General features: G+C 49.9%; 1 protein-coding gene across 3 annotated transcripts in view; it reads right to left on the reverse strand.

Moving 5' to 3' along the window:
- PSD (pleckstrin and Sec7 domain containing) overlaps positions 1-20,473 on the reverse strand; it is a 107,078-nt gene that overhangs the window by 14,308 nt on the left and 72,297 nt on the right. For all 3 annotated transcript variants that reach the window (XM_048505572.1, XM_048505571.1, XM_048505570.1), the window contains one exon: positions 6,347-6,390. In XM_048505572.1, the coding sequence (XP_048361529.1) occupies positions 6,347-6,390 (44 nt within the window). The remainder of the gene's footprint in view (positions 1-6,346; positions 6,391-20,473) is intronic.

The raw sequence follows: 20,473 nt of genomic DNA on the forward strand, positions 1-20,473 counted from the left end.
GCTGGGGACAATGGAGCCGGAGCTAGGGGAGACAGATCTGGCTTCCGGCCCCGCTAGAGGGGTGGAGACGGCGTGCAGAAGGCCCGACACCGGCCCACGCCAAGGAGGTGGGGCAGGGCCTGGAGGAGCGGTCCCGGGGGCGGGGCTGGCAAGAAAAAGGGAGAGGAGGTCACTTGGGGATTGGTGGGTGATTGACAGGCAGGAAAGGTATAAGGGGAAAACAGAAGGCAAGAGGAAGAGAGGAGAAGGAGAGCAGAAGGCAGAGAGAGAGAGAAACGTGGATAAGAAAGGAAGGAGGAGAGGGAGGACCAGAGAGCCTGAGGCCCGAGACCTGCCACAGCCCCCCGAAAGGGCGCCTGCCGGAGAACAGTGCAGGGATAGCCTGCAAGGGGGGTGGGTACTCGGAAGATGGAGTGTGGAGTCTACAAGAGGAGAGAGAAATCAATAAAAAACACTCTCCCCATCTTCTTCCAGGCACTTAGGATACAAACTATCGAAACAGACAGAAATGTGCACAGCCACAGTCTCTTATTGATGCCTGTTAACATGGCCATGGGTCAAGCCCCCATCTCCCTTGGTCTTGCCATGGACACCCAGCGGAGTCCGGGAGACTGTGGCCCTACTCAGTTCTTGCCGCTGCTCGTGCTTCCTTTGTTTAGAGATTGGTAGTGACCAGACTCTTCCCCAGCCAGGCAGCAGCTGGCCCTTTTCAGGGTTCTGGCTTTGGAGAAGCTGCATGGCCTATGGGGGGGATCTTAGAGGGAGGGGGTACAGAGCGGACAGGGTGTAGGCTGCTGCTTAGGGTGAGAATGTTAGATCCAGCAAATAAACCTTGGAGTGTACCTGTTCATTTACACTGATGCAATAAACTGGTTTCGCTGAACCTGAGTCTGATTATTTGGAGGCGGTTAATAGGCATGACACCATGGGGTGGGGAAAATGAAACAAAATGCTTAAAATAAATAAACTTCACATCTCCTTTTGGTTGCCACAATCATACACAGATGCAAAGAGAAGAACCTTTCATCTTGCTCAACCTCCCTGTTTCAGTTGGAGCTTCTGCAGCTCTGCCAATAACAGTAATCTGTAGGGGAGGATATTTCACTCTTTAACTGGGTTCTGAGCCTGTATGCAAATTAAGCTCTGCCTTACGCAAGATGCCACAATCTCTTCTCTTCAAAAAGGAGCACCCAAAAACATCAGTGCGTGTGCAAGAGATGCCAGCTTCTCACTGCCTAAGGCAGCAGCAGCAGCCTCACCAGCTTCCTGATCTGTTTATTCCTCCCAAGCCTCTCTGGGCCAGCGAGGGACGTTTCTGTTGGCTGAGAATTGTTTTGCACAGTGAGCAGCAGCATTGCATGAAAGCTTAACGGCCTCGCTGAGAAGCGCTCTCAGCTCAGCCTACTTGCTCATTATTTCACCCTTTTCATTTCCTCTGTTGCAAAGGATCTGGGGGCACGGCAGCAGCTCCCTCCACGGGGGCCGCCTACAGGTTTCTTCCCAGGGGGCCAGCCAAAAGAAGCTGGCTTCAAAGGAGCTGACTCTGGTTCCCACAACACCCCCCACCCCACACAGACAAATGGGATCTTTAAAAAACTGTGTGTTCTGCGGCTACGACCCAAAGGCTTTGTGTGGTGGGGCCGCAGAGCTCACTCATTATTCTCCATTCGGCAGAGTCTCCTGAACCTTCTCAAGAACTCCTGCACTCGAAACAGTGTTTAAAGCTCAGGAGTTACAGATCACCACTTGGGTCTTTTTTATATAATAGAATCACAGAGTTGGAAAAGACCACTGTCAGGACTAGTAAAATGGCTGACAAACAAAATGGATGAATATATGTTCAGCTTCTCAGTCCAGCAGAAAGCATCATAAAGTTAAAGGTCATGTGAAGTTCAAGTGACAGTTAGGCTTCAGTGAAAAAGTAACAAGCATAGATCTTTGAAGGGATTGGTGGAAAGTTATGGACCAATCGGGGGCTTGTTGCTGAGGCAGGATAATGTATCCAATGTATGAGACTGAGCCTAAGCTGGAGTTGGGAACCTTTATATGTAACCCCCTACTCTGCATATTGTTCTTCTGTAATGAGCTGTCTGAAGAGAAAACTTAGAAACCTGTGTGCTGTATATAGATTAAGATTAGAAGTGTTCTGTATAGGTATAGTAGTTTATATTTGTAGTCTTGTATATCTTGCAACTTATTAAGTGAAGGCCTTCCTATGGAAAGAAGAACATGTTTGAAGAGTGTTTATTTCCATGGGTGAAGAAGGTTCCTGTTGTGTGCAAGAAGACTGCACCACTCTCTCCTTGCCACGAGTTCTACAAGATTCAGCTGGCTCCAAAATGCTGATTGCCAGAAAATTATATAACTGTAAGTTAAAGGCAAATGAATGTATGTCTTCTCATCTACAGCAAATGAGATCTCTCTTTGCTCAGTTAGAAGACAGAGGAATGGACTTTCCCGAGTCTCATAAAAGTTTATATCATCCTATCTTCCTTGGATGAGACCTGGGATCAGCTAGTCTACAGTTGGAAGCAGACATCACCCTGATGGGAGACAGTGACGTAGGTATGGATTTTTTATGGCGGGGTTCAGGAGCGAGGCCACGCCTCCCCAAGCCCCGCCTCCTGGCCTCAGTGCTTATAAAAGCAGCTCTCTGAGGCAAGGGACAGCAGACTCCCCTGCCCTGCCCCCCCCAACTCCCCCCCCCCCCCACCGATGGGCTCCCATCTGGCAGCCGGCAGTCCCTTCTCTCTCCCTTCCAGGCAGAGGGGCAGTTAGGGAAAATGGAGCCTGGTGCAAAATCTGAGGTTTGCATCCCCCCACCCCCCCGCCCCGCCCATGGGCGGCTGCTGTGATGCTGGAATCCACCCCCAAACAGCATCAGTTTCAATGGTGTTTAAATTAGATTCTCCTTTTAAATCCACCTTAAAGGGAGAATCTGGGGTCCCCAGTTAAAACAACATTGAAAGTGATGCTGTTTGGGAGTGGATTATCCCCCACCCTGAAACAGCATCACTTTCAGTTTTTAAACTGGGGACCTCAGATTCACCTTTTAAATCCATGCCGAAGGGGGTGGATTTAAAAAGAGAATCTGGGGAAATTTGGGGGGATGCCTGATGTCAGGGGTACAATTGTTAAGCTAGCAGCACCAAACTTTCAGGGTATCTTTGGGAAACTCTCCTGATGATACCACCCAGGTTTGGTGAAGTTTGGTTCAGGGGGTCCAAAATTATGGACTCTCAAAGATGCAGCCCCCATCTCCTATTAGCTTCCATTGGAAACAATGGGGGATGGAGGCACCAGCTTTGGGAGTCCATAACTTTGGACCAACCCTCACCAAACCGGGGTGGTAGCAGCAGACTATCGTGATGATACTACCTAGGTTTAATGAAGTTTGATTCAGGGGGTCCAAAGATATGGACCCTCAAATGGGTAGACCCATCTACTATTAGCTTCCATTGGAAACAATGGGGGATGGAGGCACCCGCTTTGGGAGTCCATAACTTTGTATCCCCTGGACCAACCTTCACCAAACTTAGCTGGTATCATCAGGAGTGTCACCTGACAATAGCCTGAAAGTTTGGTGCTGCTAGCCTAAAAACTGCACCCGCTGCAGGCCAAAAACAAAAAAAACCACTTTAAAAATACAAAAAACCACAAAGGGGGGGGGGGCAGGCAGAGCTTCGGACATGCAATGCGGGTGGGTCTGAACCCGAGAACCCCCCTCTAACCTACATCCTTGTCCAGGAGAATATGGTCACTCCCACCTAAGGACCCTACCATTTCCACCATATTAATCAGGTTATCATTGTTGGTTAGGACCAGATCTAAAATAGCCTTGTTGCCTTGCACACCTTCTGGACCATGAAATTATCTGCAAGGCAAGTGAGGAAACTGTTGGACCTGGTAGTCTTGACTGAGTTTGACTCCCAGCAAATATCTGGATAATTGAAATCTCCCATTACTACTATTAATCTTCTTTGTGAAAATGTATTGTCGAAGGCTTTCTTTGTGAAAGTTTGGTCATCTGCTCCAGGAAGGCATCATCCAACTCCTCAGTCTGGCTTGGGGGTCTGTAATAGACACCCACAATGAGATCAATGTTGTTTTTCTCTCCCTTAAATTTTACCCAGATGCTCTAAACCTGGTACCCAGGATTTAAGTCATGGCCCTCTCACAGGTGTAATTATCCCTGACATATAGTGCTACTCCCTAGCCCCGTGGTGGCGAACCTTTGGCACTCCAGATGTTATGGACTACAATTCCCATCAGCCCCTGCCAACATGGCCAATTGTAGGGGCTGATGAGAATTGTAGTCCATAACATCTGGAGTGCCAAAGGTTAGCCATCACTGCCCTAGACTTTCCTAGTTTATTTATCTGAAATAGATTGTACCCCTCAATTATTACATTCCAGTCATGAGATTCATCCCACCAGGTTTCAGTGATGCCTATCATATTTATTATGCCATGTTAAGAGTTCCAGTTCATCCTGTTTATTACCCATGCTTTGAGCATTAATGTAGAGACATCTAAGGCTTTGGTTCATGCCCCGTGGCTGAACCATTTAAAGTTTTATCCCCCTCATTGCTAGGTTTTTGAACTATTTGTTCCTTTTGATAGTCATAATAAAATATCAAACATTTTAGACCAGGGGTCTGCAACCTGCGGCTCTCCAGATGTTCATGAACTACAATTGGCCATGCTGGCAGGGGCTGATGGGAATTGTAGTTCATGAACATCTGGAGAGCCGCAGGTTGCAGACTTCTGTTTTAGACAAACATATCCAATATTTAAAAACATACTTTCAAAAATTCAGTTTTATAACCAGAAAACCAAACAAGCAAAAAGACCATTGAGCTAAGCAAACTCAAACTACAGAAGAGCTAGTGGCCTGCTTCTCAGCTGCAATTTCAAAACCACTCACAAAGACTCAGCTGTTTCTAAGAAACAATCCCAAGAACTAGAATGAGGTGAGGCTCTAGCTGAAGCCAAGGCAAGACTGCAAAGTTTAGCACCAAGCACAGGCCTATTTTCTCAAGAATTCCATCATAAATTAGACATTAAATGGTGCAATCCTAAAAAGACGTTCATGTAAGATTACCAGCCTTTGCCAAGGGACTCCTAACCCTGCCTTATTTGGGGTGACAGAATTTTTAAAAAGTTTTTTTTTAAACTGGCCACCAAGATGTTGGCCTGATGTCACCCAGTCCTCTCTAAGAATCACCAAGATCTCTATGATTTAATCACAGAGTTTCCAGAGGTTGCTAGATAGGTGTGATTTGACAATTCCAGCTTTTCCAGGAATTAGTGTCATTGTCATCATTGAAGGCTGCCCTCCCTCCCAAGTAGCTGGGGGCAATTCTGAGCAGAAAATGACCCAAGAGAACAAGCAGCCCCTGCTTCCCCCTCAGTTCTTCCGCTCATGACTGCAGCCTCTCAATGTTGTTTTCTTCTATTAAAAAACCTGTCGGGGGACAAATTCACATGTAACTCTGCACCAGCTCTTGGGGCGGGGGGGGGGGGGGCAGTGCAGCTCAGTAGAATAGCCTCTGCTTTGCTTGTCGAAGGTCCCACTCTCAATCTCTGGCATCTCCTGTTAAAAAGGACTGGGCCGCCTCTTTCAAAGATCCCAGAGAGCGGCCGCCAGTCCGAGTAGACAATGCTGACCTTATTGAACCAAGGATCTGATTCATGTATGTTCACACTATAAATCACTTGGTCCCAGGAAACTCACAGGAAGCTCAAGAGAGATGGCTGATATGGGTTTTCCAAGATGTCTTACCATGACATGCCTTTGCAGATGCCAGCTATTGATGGAGGAGGAAAAACTACCAGACCGCAGCCCAGAAAACCAACAACAGCCAGTTAATTCCGTCCACGAAAGTCTTCAACAATACATCAAGAGAGATGAGTTTTTTGAACAGTACAAAGAGCAGCCCCACTGCCTGACTTCTAGTACAGAGAGACCATCTACATTACGCCTAGCAGAAATGCACATTCCCAGACAAGAATTACTGGATACAACGGGAGAGTGGCCACAATACACATTCTGCCTCTAGCTGGCTGTTCTGGTCTCGCAACTTTTTGGAACAGGTTGCAGAAGATGGCAATTCATAATTTCAGCCCCTTAACCCAGGCATCCAGGCAGTTGTGGGGGAGGGAATTAAAAGTGGATAGTCTTGGACCTAGTCCACCAAGGCACAAAGGAAAATGTGAAGCTAAGCCCTTTGGGGTAGGGCGGTTCAGAAATCTAATTATAAAAATAAAAAATAAAAAGTAGCGTTCAGAGAGTGGGGTGAAGAGCACTGTGCGTCATTTGGATGCAGTAAGGAGAAAGTACTCACATGGCCCACTGCAGCTTTTCATTCTTGATGGAGCTATACAAAGCCTGCAAAGAAAGAAAAGATGAGCTGAATAATTAGGATGAGACAACAACTGTAGACACAACACAGGCTTCAGGGAACTGACAACTGACACACTCCGGAGTGACCCCTCCTGTGCCCGGGCTTGAGAGACAGGATCTGCCCAGCCAGTTTGAGGGAAATGAAGACATGCAAAGATTGCATGAAAACATAAACTCAGTGGCATATCCATGTAGGATCAAGGGGTACCCTTTGCCCCTGGGCGCCACTCTTCCAGTCACGTGGGGGGCGCAAAATCGGCCCACCATGTCTTGTCTTGTCGTTTTCACGCGCCCTTGACCCAGCCGATGTGTCACCGACATGGGCGGGGTTGGGGCACTCAAAGGCCATGAGGCAGCAAGACTTCCTGCTGCCTCATTGTCTTCGAGCAGCCCTGACCCCACCCATGTCAATGACACATGTGCGAAAACAAGGAGGCAGCAGGACTTCCTGCTGCCTTGTTGGCTCCGAGCACCCTCAACCCCACCCATGTCGCCATGGACATAGGCAAGGTCTAGGGTGCCCACGCTCCCCCCTCGTGGCTGGACTCCCAGCCAGCAGCCTGCAGTCCCTTCTGACCTCCCCTCTGGGCAGGCCAGAAGAGACTGCAGTCCCCGGCCTCCGAGGCCTGCTTTTATAAGCACTGAGGCTGGGAATGGGGCTTGGGGAGCAGGGAATCCCACCCCTTCCAGCTCCCCAAGCCCCACCCCCGGCCTCAGTGCTTATAAAAGCAGGTCTCCAAGGCTGGGGACTGTAGTCTCTTCTGGCCTGCCCGGAGTGGAGGTCAGAAGGGACTGCTGGCTGCCGGCTGGGAGCCCAGCTTGCAGGGGGGAGTGGGGGGGGGGAGCCGGGCACCCTAGACCTTGCCCATGTCCAGGGTGACATGGGTGGGGTCAAGAGCACTTGGAGCGGACCAGGCAGCAGGAAATTCTGCTGCTTTGTTGTCTTCGAGCGCTCTCGCCCCTGCCCATGTGTCAGGGGCAGGCGTCTGGTATGCCTCTGCATAAACTCCAGCACATACTAGACCGAAAAACACGGAGACAAGGAGACTTCCCTTAAAAAGTGGCTGTCTTGGCCACACCCTGGCAAACAGGTGGACACAAACTCTGTTGAAAGAAATGTAAATTGGCACCCAGGCAAAGCACGATGCAAACAGAGGAGCACATTACAGAATGCAATGAATGCTTGTTAAATACAGGAACAGAGAGTGGCAAGATGGCCAAGAAATGTTTTAAAAATGGAAAAAGAGGGTGTGGAAACTGTTATCAAGACATTCCCGGTCCTCATTGGGCTCCTGAGTACAGAGTCAGGTGTGAAAGTCTGCAAGTGTGATGTTCCCTCAAGTTGCTTCCAACTCATGGCACCTAAGTGGCAATTCATGACCTCAACAATGTCCTAAAGCTGACAGTCTTGATCAGGTCTTACAAATGGAACACTTTTTTATTGAATCAATTCATCTCATGGAATGACAAGTAAAAATGAAACCATGGATGCCAGATAATATTTACCCAAAATTACTTGGAGAAATTCACCCTCTGCCCAAATATGCAGCATGCTAAAAGGATTAGAAGGTATCAAAATATAAGGGCATTTTCTTTTAAAAGGAATTGGGGAAATGAAGGAAATTAGACCGTCTATTCCAAATAAAGCTTAATTAAGGTGGGAACTTTAATTAAGGGCAGAATTGTTAAAAAGACAGAAGAACAAGCCTGACTGAGGAAGAATCAGCCTGCTTTGGCAAATGCTGTCTCACCGACCTGTTGTGCCCTCGGACTGTTCAACAACGAGCCTCCGTGTTCAGTTTCTTTCATTGAAAACCACGTCAGGAAAAGCCATTTAGTCTTCTTTTGCCAGAGGTTTTAGTGCTGAAGGGGTCACCTTTACACCCCTCACCAAGCCCTCCCTTCCACATCACATCACTTCCACCTCTCTGCACCAGCTCCCAAGAGGGGGCGGAGGGAATGGCTCCCCTTCAGTCTCATAGGAAAGAGGCAGCCCGGCCTTCACTTGGGTCCAAACAATTCCCACTCCCCAGAACTTTGAAGTGCAAAAGGCAGCGAGTATCCAACAAGCAAGTCAGGTCTTGCCTGGAAAATGAAACCAAGAGACAACGAACAGATCGCAGTCCCAGGGAGGGGAGGGGAGGGGAGGGGAGCAGTCTGTGGCGAGAGGATCCCACATCCCGCCTGGGAGACATGGCAGGATCAGGTCAGAACTGGGTAGAAAATGACACAACTTTTCAAAACGCTTTGGTCCTTTACAAAAGAGTGTTAATAAAGGAGAAGTGTAGCGGTCATAGGATAAGAGGGTAGGTCATTTTGTGAACCGTTAACTTGTGGGAAAGAAAGACTGTGTGGACAGTATTCCAGAACTGAAAGAAGTAAGAATTATTTATAAATGATGTGAAGTCAGGGGTGAACAGTAAAGCAGAAATATTTGCAGATCATGCAGAATTACTGTGCCTGGTGAAATTGAAGCAGGATTCTAAGAGAGTCCATCCCAAGCAGGGGACTGGGCAGGATGGTAGACAAGACTCAGCAAAAGTAACTGCAAAGCAAAGCATATCTTGTTTCATAGATAAGCTACAGGGGACTCAATCGACCTGCCAGAAGGGGATCTTGGGTGACAAGGGAAAGCTCACACCTAATTTCAACCCCATGTGCTTTGACAGGGAAAAAGACAAATTCCACTTGAGGAGAGCAACGAAAGCCAAGCACCAAGAACCGGGGTGCCCTCAGGCAGCTCTCTGGCCTTGCCACATGTGGAAGATGCAAGTGGTTCTGCTTTTCCTATATGAAGAAGGACAGTGTAAAGTAAGAACAATGCAGAAAAACGGCAACCCAAATGATCAAGAAGCAGCAAAGTAAGGAAAATTCTGCAGCTAACAAACATGTAGCATTATGCAAAGCATGAGGAAAATTGGGAATGCTATCTAGTGACTGCATTAGAGGTGGCTGCATGTTTTTGGGACATGTGACCAACCTTCCCCTCTGGGCCCCTTCCCAGTGCAGTAGGGCCTCTCCCACACATTAAATTTATTCGGAGACAGATGCTGCAGAGCTGGGACTTGCTCTACCCCCACACAGATGGGCTTGAAGAGAGCAGCGGGGCACCGGATGGGCCAGCCTCTTCTTCCTCAGAGATCTGGAGCATTTCGCAGTTATGAAAACACTAGCAGTAAAGCCCATTGCAGTGGAAAATTCAATGGGCTCTAGGAAAACAGGGCTTAACTGCTGCTTTAACCTCCCCCCCCCCCCCGGTGTTGGTAAGTGTTGAAAGCTGCTGGGGTGGCGGCGGCAGAAGCAGTGATGGGGTGGCAGAAGCAGCAGGTGGTAGTAGGGTGGCAGAAGTGGTGGGGTGATAGAAGCACGGGGGGGGGGTGGAATTATGCATAAGGATGTTATGGTGGCAGCAGCTGCTGCTCACCTTCCTTGCTGCTGGCCTCTCCTTGCCTTTCCAGGCTGCCAGTGGTTTTGGGAGGAGAAAACGCAGCTTGGGCTGAGGAGAAGAGGGGCGAGGAGTCAGGCCCTCTCCATGTGCCTGACTGCTCAGGAACAAGCAAGCAAGAGAATGGCGGGTTGTCCTCAGTCACTGTTCTAGCAGCACCTGACAACCAAATTCAAACTCTCCTTTTAATGCACGAAGTACAAAGGGTGGGGGGTGGCAGAGGGAATATGTGAGCGAGGAGGCTGAGGGGGCTCTTCTTTATGATAACCACTTGTGAGGAAAGCCCAATCCCTCCTCTTGTGGTGCCATCCTGAAAACATGATCAAAACCGGCAGAGTTGACTCGTGTGTTGGGCTACAACTCACCACAGAAGAGGGATCAGCAAGAAAAAAGAAGCCGAGACTCAGCAGGAGTGGGGGAAACAACAGCAGCTGGGAGACAGACTGGCAAACAAAAAGAAGGACCTGATCATGACTAAAGAAGCTGAAGAGAAGACCACACCAGCACAAGTCTCAGGGGAAGATCCACACAAAAACATATCAACAACAATAATCAACACCAATAAAAACACTAATAAGAACCACAGTATATAAAAATGATTGATACAAGGAAACATAGCTAAACCAGGAAAACCTGCATGATTCTGCACAATTAAGTTCAGTTTTATTTTTAAGAGGAATTCCTTCTTCCAATTTCTTATTCATCCTGGAGAAATGGTGCATGAAGGCCCACAACAAGAGATCTTGGGGGCAGGGCTATTTCCACGTAACTTAAATTCTCCCCACCCAACCTCCCATTTCCCCCAGCATCAATAGGCCCAGTCTTCAGCACTCTTCACTACTATGGGGAAGGAGAGGCCTAGAACCCCATGGGTGCCAACAGAGGTCTTGCTAGCTGCAACATAAGGTAGAGCCTTTAATGTTCCCATACCAGCCAGCCTACCAAGTAGCATCTCTAAGGACACAGTGAAAGGAAAGTCACTAGAGACCCACCCCCAACCCCCTGATTATCTTTCATGCTTGCTCTTATATCATTCTTTTACCCTGACATCTTAATATAAAAATAATCTTATAATCTTATAACTGACCTCCACTTTCAGATTTTAAAGTTATTAATAAAGACTGGTGGTGGAAAGTGCTGTCAAGCCACAGCTGACTTCCAGTGACCCCCGCAGTGTTTTCAAGGCCAGAGACAAGCTGTTTGCCGTTGCCTGCCTCCGTGTGGCTACCACAGTCTTCCCTGGTGCCCTTCCATCCAAGTACTAAGCAGCGCCGACCCTGCTTAGTTTCTGAGATCTGTGGAGATCCAGTCACTTATATTTTTGTAAGTAATACTAAGTAATGCATATTTGTATATTTTTATGTAACACAACATGCACATATATCGTAGCCATTTACTCCATATTTTCAAGGATATGATTGTTCAAAATGACAATAAATGTATAAGATCAGAATATGCAATTAATTAAAATTAATTCAACATCCAACTGATCTGAAAGTCAATAATACAATGACTGAGTGAAGAGGACTTCTAAATCCAAAGAACAAAGTTTATGATCTCTTTTTCTCAACTAAAATTATCCTCTAAACAGAAAAATATATGTGGGCATTTCTCCAATTCTGCACAAATAAAATTAAGATTTTATTTTAAATGTCAGAAATATGCAATACAGTGGAACCTCGGTTTTCATCGATTTTTTCAGTGAAAAATTTATCTTGGTTTTCTTCGATTTGCAGTAAGGTGCAGGGGTTTGTGGAGAAGAATCACCCGGACAAAGCTGTTGTAGGCCGTGTCTGCAACTTGTTTAATGAGAATGTCTTGCCCCATTTCAGACAAATCTTAAAGAGACGTCAGAAACAGACCTCTTTGGACAGCTTTCTGGTGCAACATTGGTCCACTGGCTCTGAAGCTGGTCTTGGTGTTATTGTTTGTTACTGTTTTCAGCATTAAACACTATGCTTATTCACAAAAAAATGTGGTTTTGGTGTGTTTTTTGGAGTGTCTAGAATGGATGAATTGGATTTACATTGATTCCTATGGAAAAGTTTGCCTCGGTTTTCATTAGTTTCAGTTTTCATCGATTCTTTTCGGACAGATTACCAACGAAAACCGAGGTTCTACTGTATATATTTTTGTTATTTATTTATATCATGCCATTCCACACTGCACAAGGTGGTTTTATGCTAATAAAGTTATCAAAAATGCATTCTATGTCCTTAAACAAGTAAAATACATTTACATTTTGGATGTCAAAACTTCTGGGAAACTAACTTCTCTAATCGTGTACTCTCTCCTTTGCAACTTCTGATTGGTTGCAACCTCAAAGCCTTCTCAGTCCATTCTGACTAATAATATAACTTATGTTTGCCATTCCAAAGAATCTTGGAAATCAGGTTGAATTCAGATTGGAAGAGAGAGAACATCTCTTAAGCAGAAAGTTGTTTAGGCCCTCCGTGACCTCAGGAGATCAGGACTTGCACCCGTGAGAGCATTTGCTCAGCTTGTGGCTAGAGGCCCATGAAGAGAAGCTCAGCTTGTTCAACAATCCGGTCAAATAATTTATGACCAACAGTATCTTAGGTAAATCTGCCAACAGTTGTGAACTTTTTGGATTTGCTCTCCTGTGATAGATTCAAGGAACACTTCAACCCACTAAAGTAATCTAGGCATGATGAAATAAACATTTTGAAAGCACAGCAAATTAATATGAATTCCAGGACCCTCCAGCCTCTGGAACTAACACCAAGCATGTGTGTGTAAACCCAGTCCCCTGATGATCAACTTGCAATGTGATCTTCTTTTGATGTTTGAGTGTAACCACTCAATGAAATGGGAGCAGGGACAGGGTCTCACCAGGGAACAGAGTCCACACAAGGCCCTCCCAGATATTCCAGTATGAAGGGGGAAAGATTCCAGGCAACAGGGAAGCACCGAAGAACACATGATCATGTTGCAAAGCAGAAAGCAAACCTTCTGGCTGAGTTGATGATGAATGCCCCACTGTGTCAGCTGCACAGAACTCTTCCAGAGGCTGGTGAAACAGCCACGCTAATGCAAGCATTGCAGCAAAGCCTGCTGAAGTGAATATTTAGGAAATGGACTCTTGGCAGCTGGGCACCCTCGCAAACACCCAAGGCACACGAGAACAGCAGTGAATTGGAACCAGCGACGCTGTTGGCAGAGGTGACAGGCTGGTGGGATTGGCACACAAGGACCATAAGAAAAGGACATCAGAACCTAGGAAGAGTAGTGCTGTATTGGACCAGTGAGGGTCCCTCTTTTCCAGCATCCCATTTCACTCAGTGATCTACAATTGACTTGGAGGGTCAACAATAAGGCATGGAAGACACGGCTATCCCCTCCGGCTGCCTCCTAGATCCAGTATTCGGAGGTTTGTCACCTCTGTAACATGAAGCTTCTTTCGGTCAACATGTTGCTAGCCACAGATATGGTGAAACATTAACTACCAGATTACAGTCACACAGCTTGGAAAACCTACAACAGTAAGTTCCTTCAGTCACCTTGGCTAGCTGCCATTTTTGGATTGCCCAGTGAGAAAAGAAAATGAACCCTATCTAGCGTATTCCCAAGAGTTTCCATTCTGAACCCTCTGATGTTCAGCAACTAGTATTATGCTAAAAGTCTAGTCATCATTTTATCTTTTAATCTGGTCACCATGCTATCTTCTAGTCCCTGTTTTATTCTGAAGGCATTAAGAAGAAAATACTGCCAGACCTTGTCTAGGATGGTTCTGCAGGTTCCATGGGCTGGGAGGCAGGGTGACGGAAAGCTACCAGGATTTTTTTTTCCTGCAGGAATCCTTGACTTCCACCCTGTGAGGATTCCCACCACACCAGTTCCATTGCATGGTGGTTTCAAAGACTCGCTAATCTGTGACAGGCCTTCCCCACCTTTGAGAAAAGAGCTGACAATGACCTGCTCACTGCAAGTAATGTAAAATAAGATGCAGGATTACCCCCACCCCACATTTGTCAAAAATTTCACTTACAGTACCTCTGACAAGACAGTGGAAAAAGGAATGGCCAATCAAGGACGTAGGTAAGGGGGGTTTTTTTCTCGGGTTCAACCCCCCCATTCATGTCCGAAGCTCCACCCCCCCCCCCCCGTTTGTGCGTTTTAAAAACATTTTAAGTGTTTTTTGTTTTTGGCCTGCAGGGGGCGCATTGTTTAGGTTGGTAGCACCAAACTTTCAGGGATTGTCTGGGGGACTATTCTGATGATACTACCCAGGTTTGGTTCAGGGGGTCCAAAGTTATGGACTCCCAAAAGGGGTGCCCCCATCCTCCATTGTTTCCAATGGGAGCTAATAGAAGATGGGGGCTACACCTTTGAGGGTCCATAACTTTGGACACCCTGAACCTAACTTCATCAAACATGGGGGGTATCATCAGGAGAGTCTCTTACTGATACCACCCAGGTTTTGTGAAGTTTGGTCCAGGGGGTCCAAAGTTATGGACTTTCCAAACTTGGGTGGTATCATTAGGAGAGTCTCCTAAAGATACCCTGAAAGTTTGGTGCTGGTAGCTTAACAATTGCACCCCTGACAGCAGGCACCCCCCAAATTTCCCCAGATTCTCCTTTTAAATCCACCCCTTCGGCATGGATTTAAAGGGAGAATCTGAGGTCCTCAGTTTAGAAGAAGAAAAAGAGTTTGGATTTCTATCCCCCCTTTCTCTCCTGTAGGAGACTCAAAGGAGCTTACAATCGCCTTGCCCTTCCCCCCTCACAACAAACACCCTGTGAGGTGGGTGGGGCTGAGAGAGCTCCGAGAAGCTGTGACTAGCCCAAGGTCACCCAGCTGGCGTGTGTGGGAGTGCACAGGCTAATCTGAATTCCCCAGATAAGCCTCCACAGCTCAAGCGGCAGAGCTGGGAATCAAACCCGGTTCCTCCAGATTAGAATGCACCTGCTCTTAACCACTACGCCACATTGAAAGTGATGCTGTTTCATGGTGGGGGATAATCCTCCCCAAACCAGCATCACTTTCAATGTTGTTTAACTGGGGACCCCAGATTCTCCCTTTAAGGTGGATTTAAAAGGAGAATTTGGGCTTGTTTGGGGGTGGATTCCAGCATCACAGTGGCTGCCGGGCGGGGGGGGGGGGGGCTCATATTTTGCACTGGGCTCCATTTTCCCTCTATGCCTCTGCCCAGAGGGGAGGGCAGAAGGAACTGTGGCTGGGAGCCCAGCTGGTTGGGGGCAGGGCAGGGCAGGGCAGGGCTGGGGAGGGCAGGGCTGCTGTCCCCGGCCTCGGAGAGCTGCTTTTATAAGTGCTAGGCCGGGGCGGGACTTGGGGAGGTGTGGTCATGCCCTATGGGCGGGTGGGGTTGTGGCCCCCCCCGAACCCCCCCCCCATAAAAATCTATACCTAGGTCCCTGTGGCCAATTACAATGGGCAGAAGAGGTGAAAAGGAAGTCCCCTCAGATGGCAGGATGGACTAATCCCTTCTTGATGAACCTCCATTACAGTTTCCTGCACAAGCGATTGGAGAGGGGGAGGCAGGCAGGCAGGTGGGGGTTCCCAAGCTCCGGCCAGACTTTCAAAACAGCCACCAGGCCTTTTTGTGAACTGGGCTCCAAAGAGCGGGTGCAGCTCCTCAGATTGACTTCTTCCTCATCACTGAACTGTGTGTGTGTGTGTGTGGGGGGGAGTGATGGAGAACTTCACAATGAACCTCACAACTGACTAGAAAACGTGGAGGTAGCCTCATCCCACAACCTCATCCTCTCTCCCTCATGTAGCTTCTTAACTTATCGTTTTTAAGCAGGTTACTAAAATACAAAAAACTAGAGGGCACATATGAACCTCTGTGAAAATCAAACACTTTAAAGTTTCGCAATTGAAAGAATGGTGGTGCTGGACAGGGCTGCCGAGTGGCCACTGTCCTATGGAGACCCCAACGGGCTTTCAAGGCAAGAGGGGGTTTGCGGAGAGAGCCGTGACCGGTCCAAGGTTACCCAGCAGACTTCTCGAGGAGGAGAAGGGAATCGAATCTTGTGACACGTGACGCCATGCTGGCTCTCAAGGCCTAGTATCATCTTCTAATTAAAAAAAGGGTCATGTCTCTGCTTAATCTATACTGTGGAGCAAAGGAAAAATTAAAAGGTTTCTAGCCTCTGTAAAATAGTTGCATTCAAAAGTCACGTGACACAGAGTATTCACACGTCCGGCTCCACAGTCACGCAATCAGATATTTAGGCTCAGGGCTGCAAGACTTATGCTTTGGTTAATGTTAAATATGGTGAGTAACAGCAGGAATTCTGCCAAGTGGTCTTCATGGAGAGGTGTGTCTTTTCAGCATCTTGTGGCAATCGGCTTAGGAGCACTGCTAGTTGTGAAACAGGCTCCCAGGCCTGGGGAGCACTGAAGGAGGGATGGGGGAGGGGTACGCTAGTCCAGCTCTTGCCAGGGGCATTGGATGTCCAGGGTAGTGACTTCCAATGGAGCAGTGGAAGATCCCAACCATTAGTCCGCTACATCTCTGTGCTCAGGCTAAGAGACTGGTGCCACTTTTATTAGATTCCCACCCCCTCCCTCCAAAAACCCACAGCCACCAGATAAAATGAATTTTAAAAGGAAGGAAACATGACAAAGGTCAGGGAATGCTCAGAATCCCTTCCCAGCAGAACCAAGAAAGCGCCTACAAAGCGGAAGCTCCTCCTTTACAGGCAGGCTGGGAAGAACAGCACCATCCCAGGATAACCTCCTTCTGAGAGGGAAGCTGCCCTTTCCTGGAAAAGGGGCAGGATGAGGGACAGAGCCCCCCCCCGCCCCCGCGGTGTCTGGAGCCCCCAGCAATTTCTGTAGTGATTTCTGGGCATGTGGGGCTCGTCTGACCCCAAAGCAGAGCTTCCCACACACCTAGAAAGGGCTGGGAGCACAGAGGTCCCAGTAGACTCAGCCCCCTCCCCTCCCAAAGGTCTAGGGACCTACCTGGGCAGAGGCCTCAAAGGAGGAGAGCCCCCCCCCCCATGGGAAACCGAGGCGCACAGCAGCGGCAGCAGCAGCATAGAAGGCCTGCTGGGGCTCCCAAGCGCACGATGGGACAACAGGAAGGCCACCTGAACAGCAGCACGAGAAGAGGGCACGGAGGAGGCGGCGGCCAAGGGGGCGGGGGGGGGCACATGGTTGCTGCTGCTGGTGGCGGCAGCAGAGGAGCGGACCCGCAGTCACGGGCAGAAGAAAGGTTCCGACCGGGTATGGGGGAAGGGGGGGGGGTAACACAACAAGGTCTTCAGCAGAGCTCCTCCGCACTGGCCATCTTTCAGCGGCAGCTGGAGGGATGCTTGGCAGAGAGGCTGCGGGCTGATCCTGCATTGAGCGGCGGGTTGGACTAGATGGCCTTTCGGATCCCATCCAACTCCTCGTGGACCCCCGCTTCCCCCCCCCCCGCCATTGCCTCTAAGCGAGGAGCCCTTCTTTCCACCCGCCGCCCCTTCTTCGCCTCCGCCGATCCGCCAGCTGCGCCCCTCGGTGCCCGCGTGGCGACGGGCGCTGCTGTGCAGGCGGGTGTGGCTGCAGCAGCCCCGAGCGGAGAAAAGACGAGGCCGCCCGCCGGGCCGGGCCGGGGGGGTCCGCGCGCTCACCGGCTTCTTCTTCCTGCGGCTCTGCAGGCGGCTGACCACCAGGTCGGTGTAGAGGACGGGCTTGAGGGTGCGCGAGCGCTGCGGCCAGCCGTAGCAGAAGGTCTCCGCGCCGCGGCAGTTGCGCCCGTAGCGCACCGAGCACATGGACCGCGAGCGCAGACGCCCCGCGCTGCCGCTGCTGTTGATGCTGTTCACGCCGATCATCCTGCCTGGCAAGGAGGGGGGGCAGCCCAGCCCAGCCCAGCAGCCCGCCCGCCCGCCCGCCCGCCCGGGGGTGGGGAGAGGCAGGCGCGGCGGCGCCCCACACGCACCCGATGCCGCCTCCGACACCTCCGCCGCACGTGCGCCCGCCCGCCCGCCCGCCCGGGCCAGAGGCGGAGGCCGAGTGACGGCAGCGGTGGGCCGGGCGGCCGCCTTCGCCTAGCAACGCCGCTGCGCTGGCCCCGCCGCCCGCCTCACCTTGGCGCGGCACCCACGGGAAGACCCCCCCCCCGCCCTACACACGCGCGCGCGCGCAGCCCCGGCCCTCTGTGGAGCACCGTCAGCCAAGGCCAGCACCTGTGACGCGGGCAAGCCTGGAGGCTGGGGAGGGGGGAGACCTTAGCCAGGCAGCCCACCCTCCCCAGAGATCCCCCCGCCCCGCCCGGTGGTTGGGGATCCAAGGCGCTGCAGTCAGCAGCCCCCACCCCGGCAAGCAGGAGCGGAGCCCGCGGTGGAGGGGGGGGGCATCATTTTCTTCCCCAAGACAAGGGGATGAGTTTGGACACTGGGGGAACCCCCCCCCCCGGTGCTTGGTCTGGGGGCCTTGCCTGGGCGGGGGGGCACTCATTTCCTCTATGAGCTTCTCACTGGGTCACTTAAGCAGCGTTCTGCTCTCCTGAGGCAGTTGGGGGGAGGGGGGGCTCCTGAAAGCCAGAGGAAAAACTCGAAAAATGTCCCACGGCAGGCTTGCACTAGCCCAGGGTGGGTCTGCACAGAACACCCATGAAGATGAATGGGCAAATGCTGCCATTTTCTGTCATTCATACGGATATTTCGAATTTTCTATTATTGCCTGCTAGCCGGTTAACTGTTATCAAAGTGATTAACTTCTGAAAACGGACGGTGCTGGCACCCAAAAATCTGGAAAACAAGCGTGCTGCCCCACTGAAGCTCTGCGCTTGGATTCCAGCCGTGGTCACTCAAGGCCCCCTCGGGCCTGATCCTGGCCGTGCAGAGAAGGCGCAGAGACTGCGAAGAAGACGCCCCAATGAAACTCAGTCTGGCCCGTCAACGACTCATGATTATTCAACCAATCAGGACACAAGGCTTGGAAAACCTACAGTGTGAACATACCCTGGGATTATTTTATTTAGCCTCAAACCCCCGTGGCCTTGGATGTCAGAATCAAGTTTTCTTCATTGCACCTAAATAGTCTGCTATATTGGCCAAGGGTTGGACAGCCTACTGTGACATCAGAGCAGGTCACCCAATCAGATTAAGAGGTGTGGGGCAAGCAGAGGAGAGTATAGGACCGTGGTGCCGAGCCTATGGCACGGGTGCCAGAGGTGGCACTCAGAGCCCTCTCTGTGGGCACACGCATGCAGAGTTCGTCATGGGGAGGGGGGATCGCTCCACACACACACATCTAGGCTGGCCTGGGTCGCTGGGCTCGATTATTAGCATTAAACCTAAGACCTAGTTTTTGGGAAGCAGTGTAGGTAACCCTGTTAAGTGCTGTTAAACCCCACTGATTTTTATGCAAAGAACCAAAGCACGATCCTTTATCTGGGAGTAAGCTCAGTTGCTGGCAATGGGGCTTGCTTCTGAGTAAACCCTCCTAGGGTTGAATTCACCCGTTCAAAGAGTTGCATGGTTGCTTCAAAGCAAAGCCACCAACTACCACCAAGCTTACTCCCGAGTAACGCATGCCTCGGAGCCAACCGTTTTTTCTAAACTAAAACCTCAGTATTCAGGTTAAATTGCCATGTTGGCACTTTGCGATAAATAAGTGGGTTTTGGGTTGCAATTTGGGCACTCAGTCTTGCAAAGGTTCGCCATCACTGGTATAGGACTTACCAGAGCCAAGCTGGGCAACACCCCCCACTTATTGAGCTAGTAGGCCTGGACATCACTAGATCCAGCAGTAGATTGGCTGCTCCCCCGTGTGGGTAAGGACAGACACTCGAGAGGCCACCTCAGGTTAGGAGACCCCAGATGAGCAGAACAACACAAGTAGGAACATTAACCAAGCAAGAGAAAGGCGGCCCTCAGAAGCGTCTTGTGAGGACTAAACATGCCTCAGAATTTCCAGCGCAAAGAAACCAGCCTACTCAAGGCGGCCGTAGGCAGAAAGAATCCCACAAGGGGTGGTTTTAAGTGACCACATCGTCTCCCTAATTTGGCTTCCGCTGACTACATCCCTAACAGACCCCCTAAAATTAATCTCCAGTTTTCCCAGGACAAGGACTGTTCTGCTTGCCTTGGTCATCCTGCCGGCACCAGATCCAGCAGCGAGGCTGCCTTTTAGCGCAGCACACTTCAATGCAGCCTCAGATCTCTGCATCAGGCCTGGTTTAGCCAGATCTGTAAAAATACCTCCTTGACTCCCTCTTAAGACTATGGCAAGCTGCAGCCTCAGGCCTCTCATTGTGCCCTCAATATTCTCCTGCCCATCGCGCCTCTATTTTCGTGGAGGGGGTGCTGCTTGACTCCCAGAATGAGGAAGGCACTCGCTCGCTGCTTTGTGACTTCCAGCTACTCACAACAAAGGCAACCAGCACAGTTAAAAGCTGGAAAACATGTTTTTTGAAAAGACAAAACCTTCCTGACCCAGCCTCTTCCTCTGGGGACGGCTTCCTGGTTGTAGACGAAGCCTGGGGGAGGGTCTTCAATCCCTGGCATTCTATCCCATTCGTGACCACACCCAGGCAGCCGCTGTCAGCTCTCGGGGGGTGGGGGCAGAGGTGGGATTCAGGGGGTTCCGATGGTTCTGTAGAACCTGTTGTTAAAATTTAAAATATCACTTTTTAATAC

Source organism: Sphaerodactylus townsendi, linkage group LG08, assembly GCF_021028975.2.
Source record: "Sphaerodactylus townsendi isolate TG3544 linkage group LG08, MPM_Stown_v2.3, whole genome shotgun sequence".
Lineage (NCBI taxonomy): Eukaryota > Metazoa > Chordata > Lepidosauria > Squamata > Sphaerodactylidae > Sphaerodactylus > Sphaerodactylus townsendi.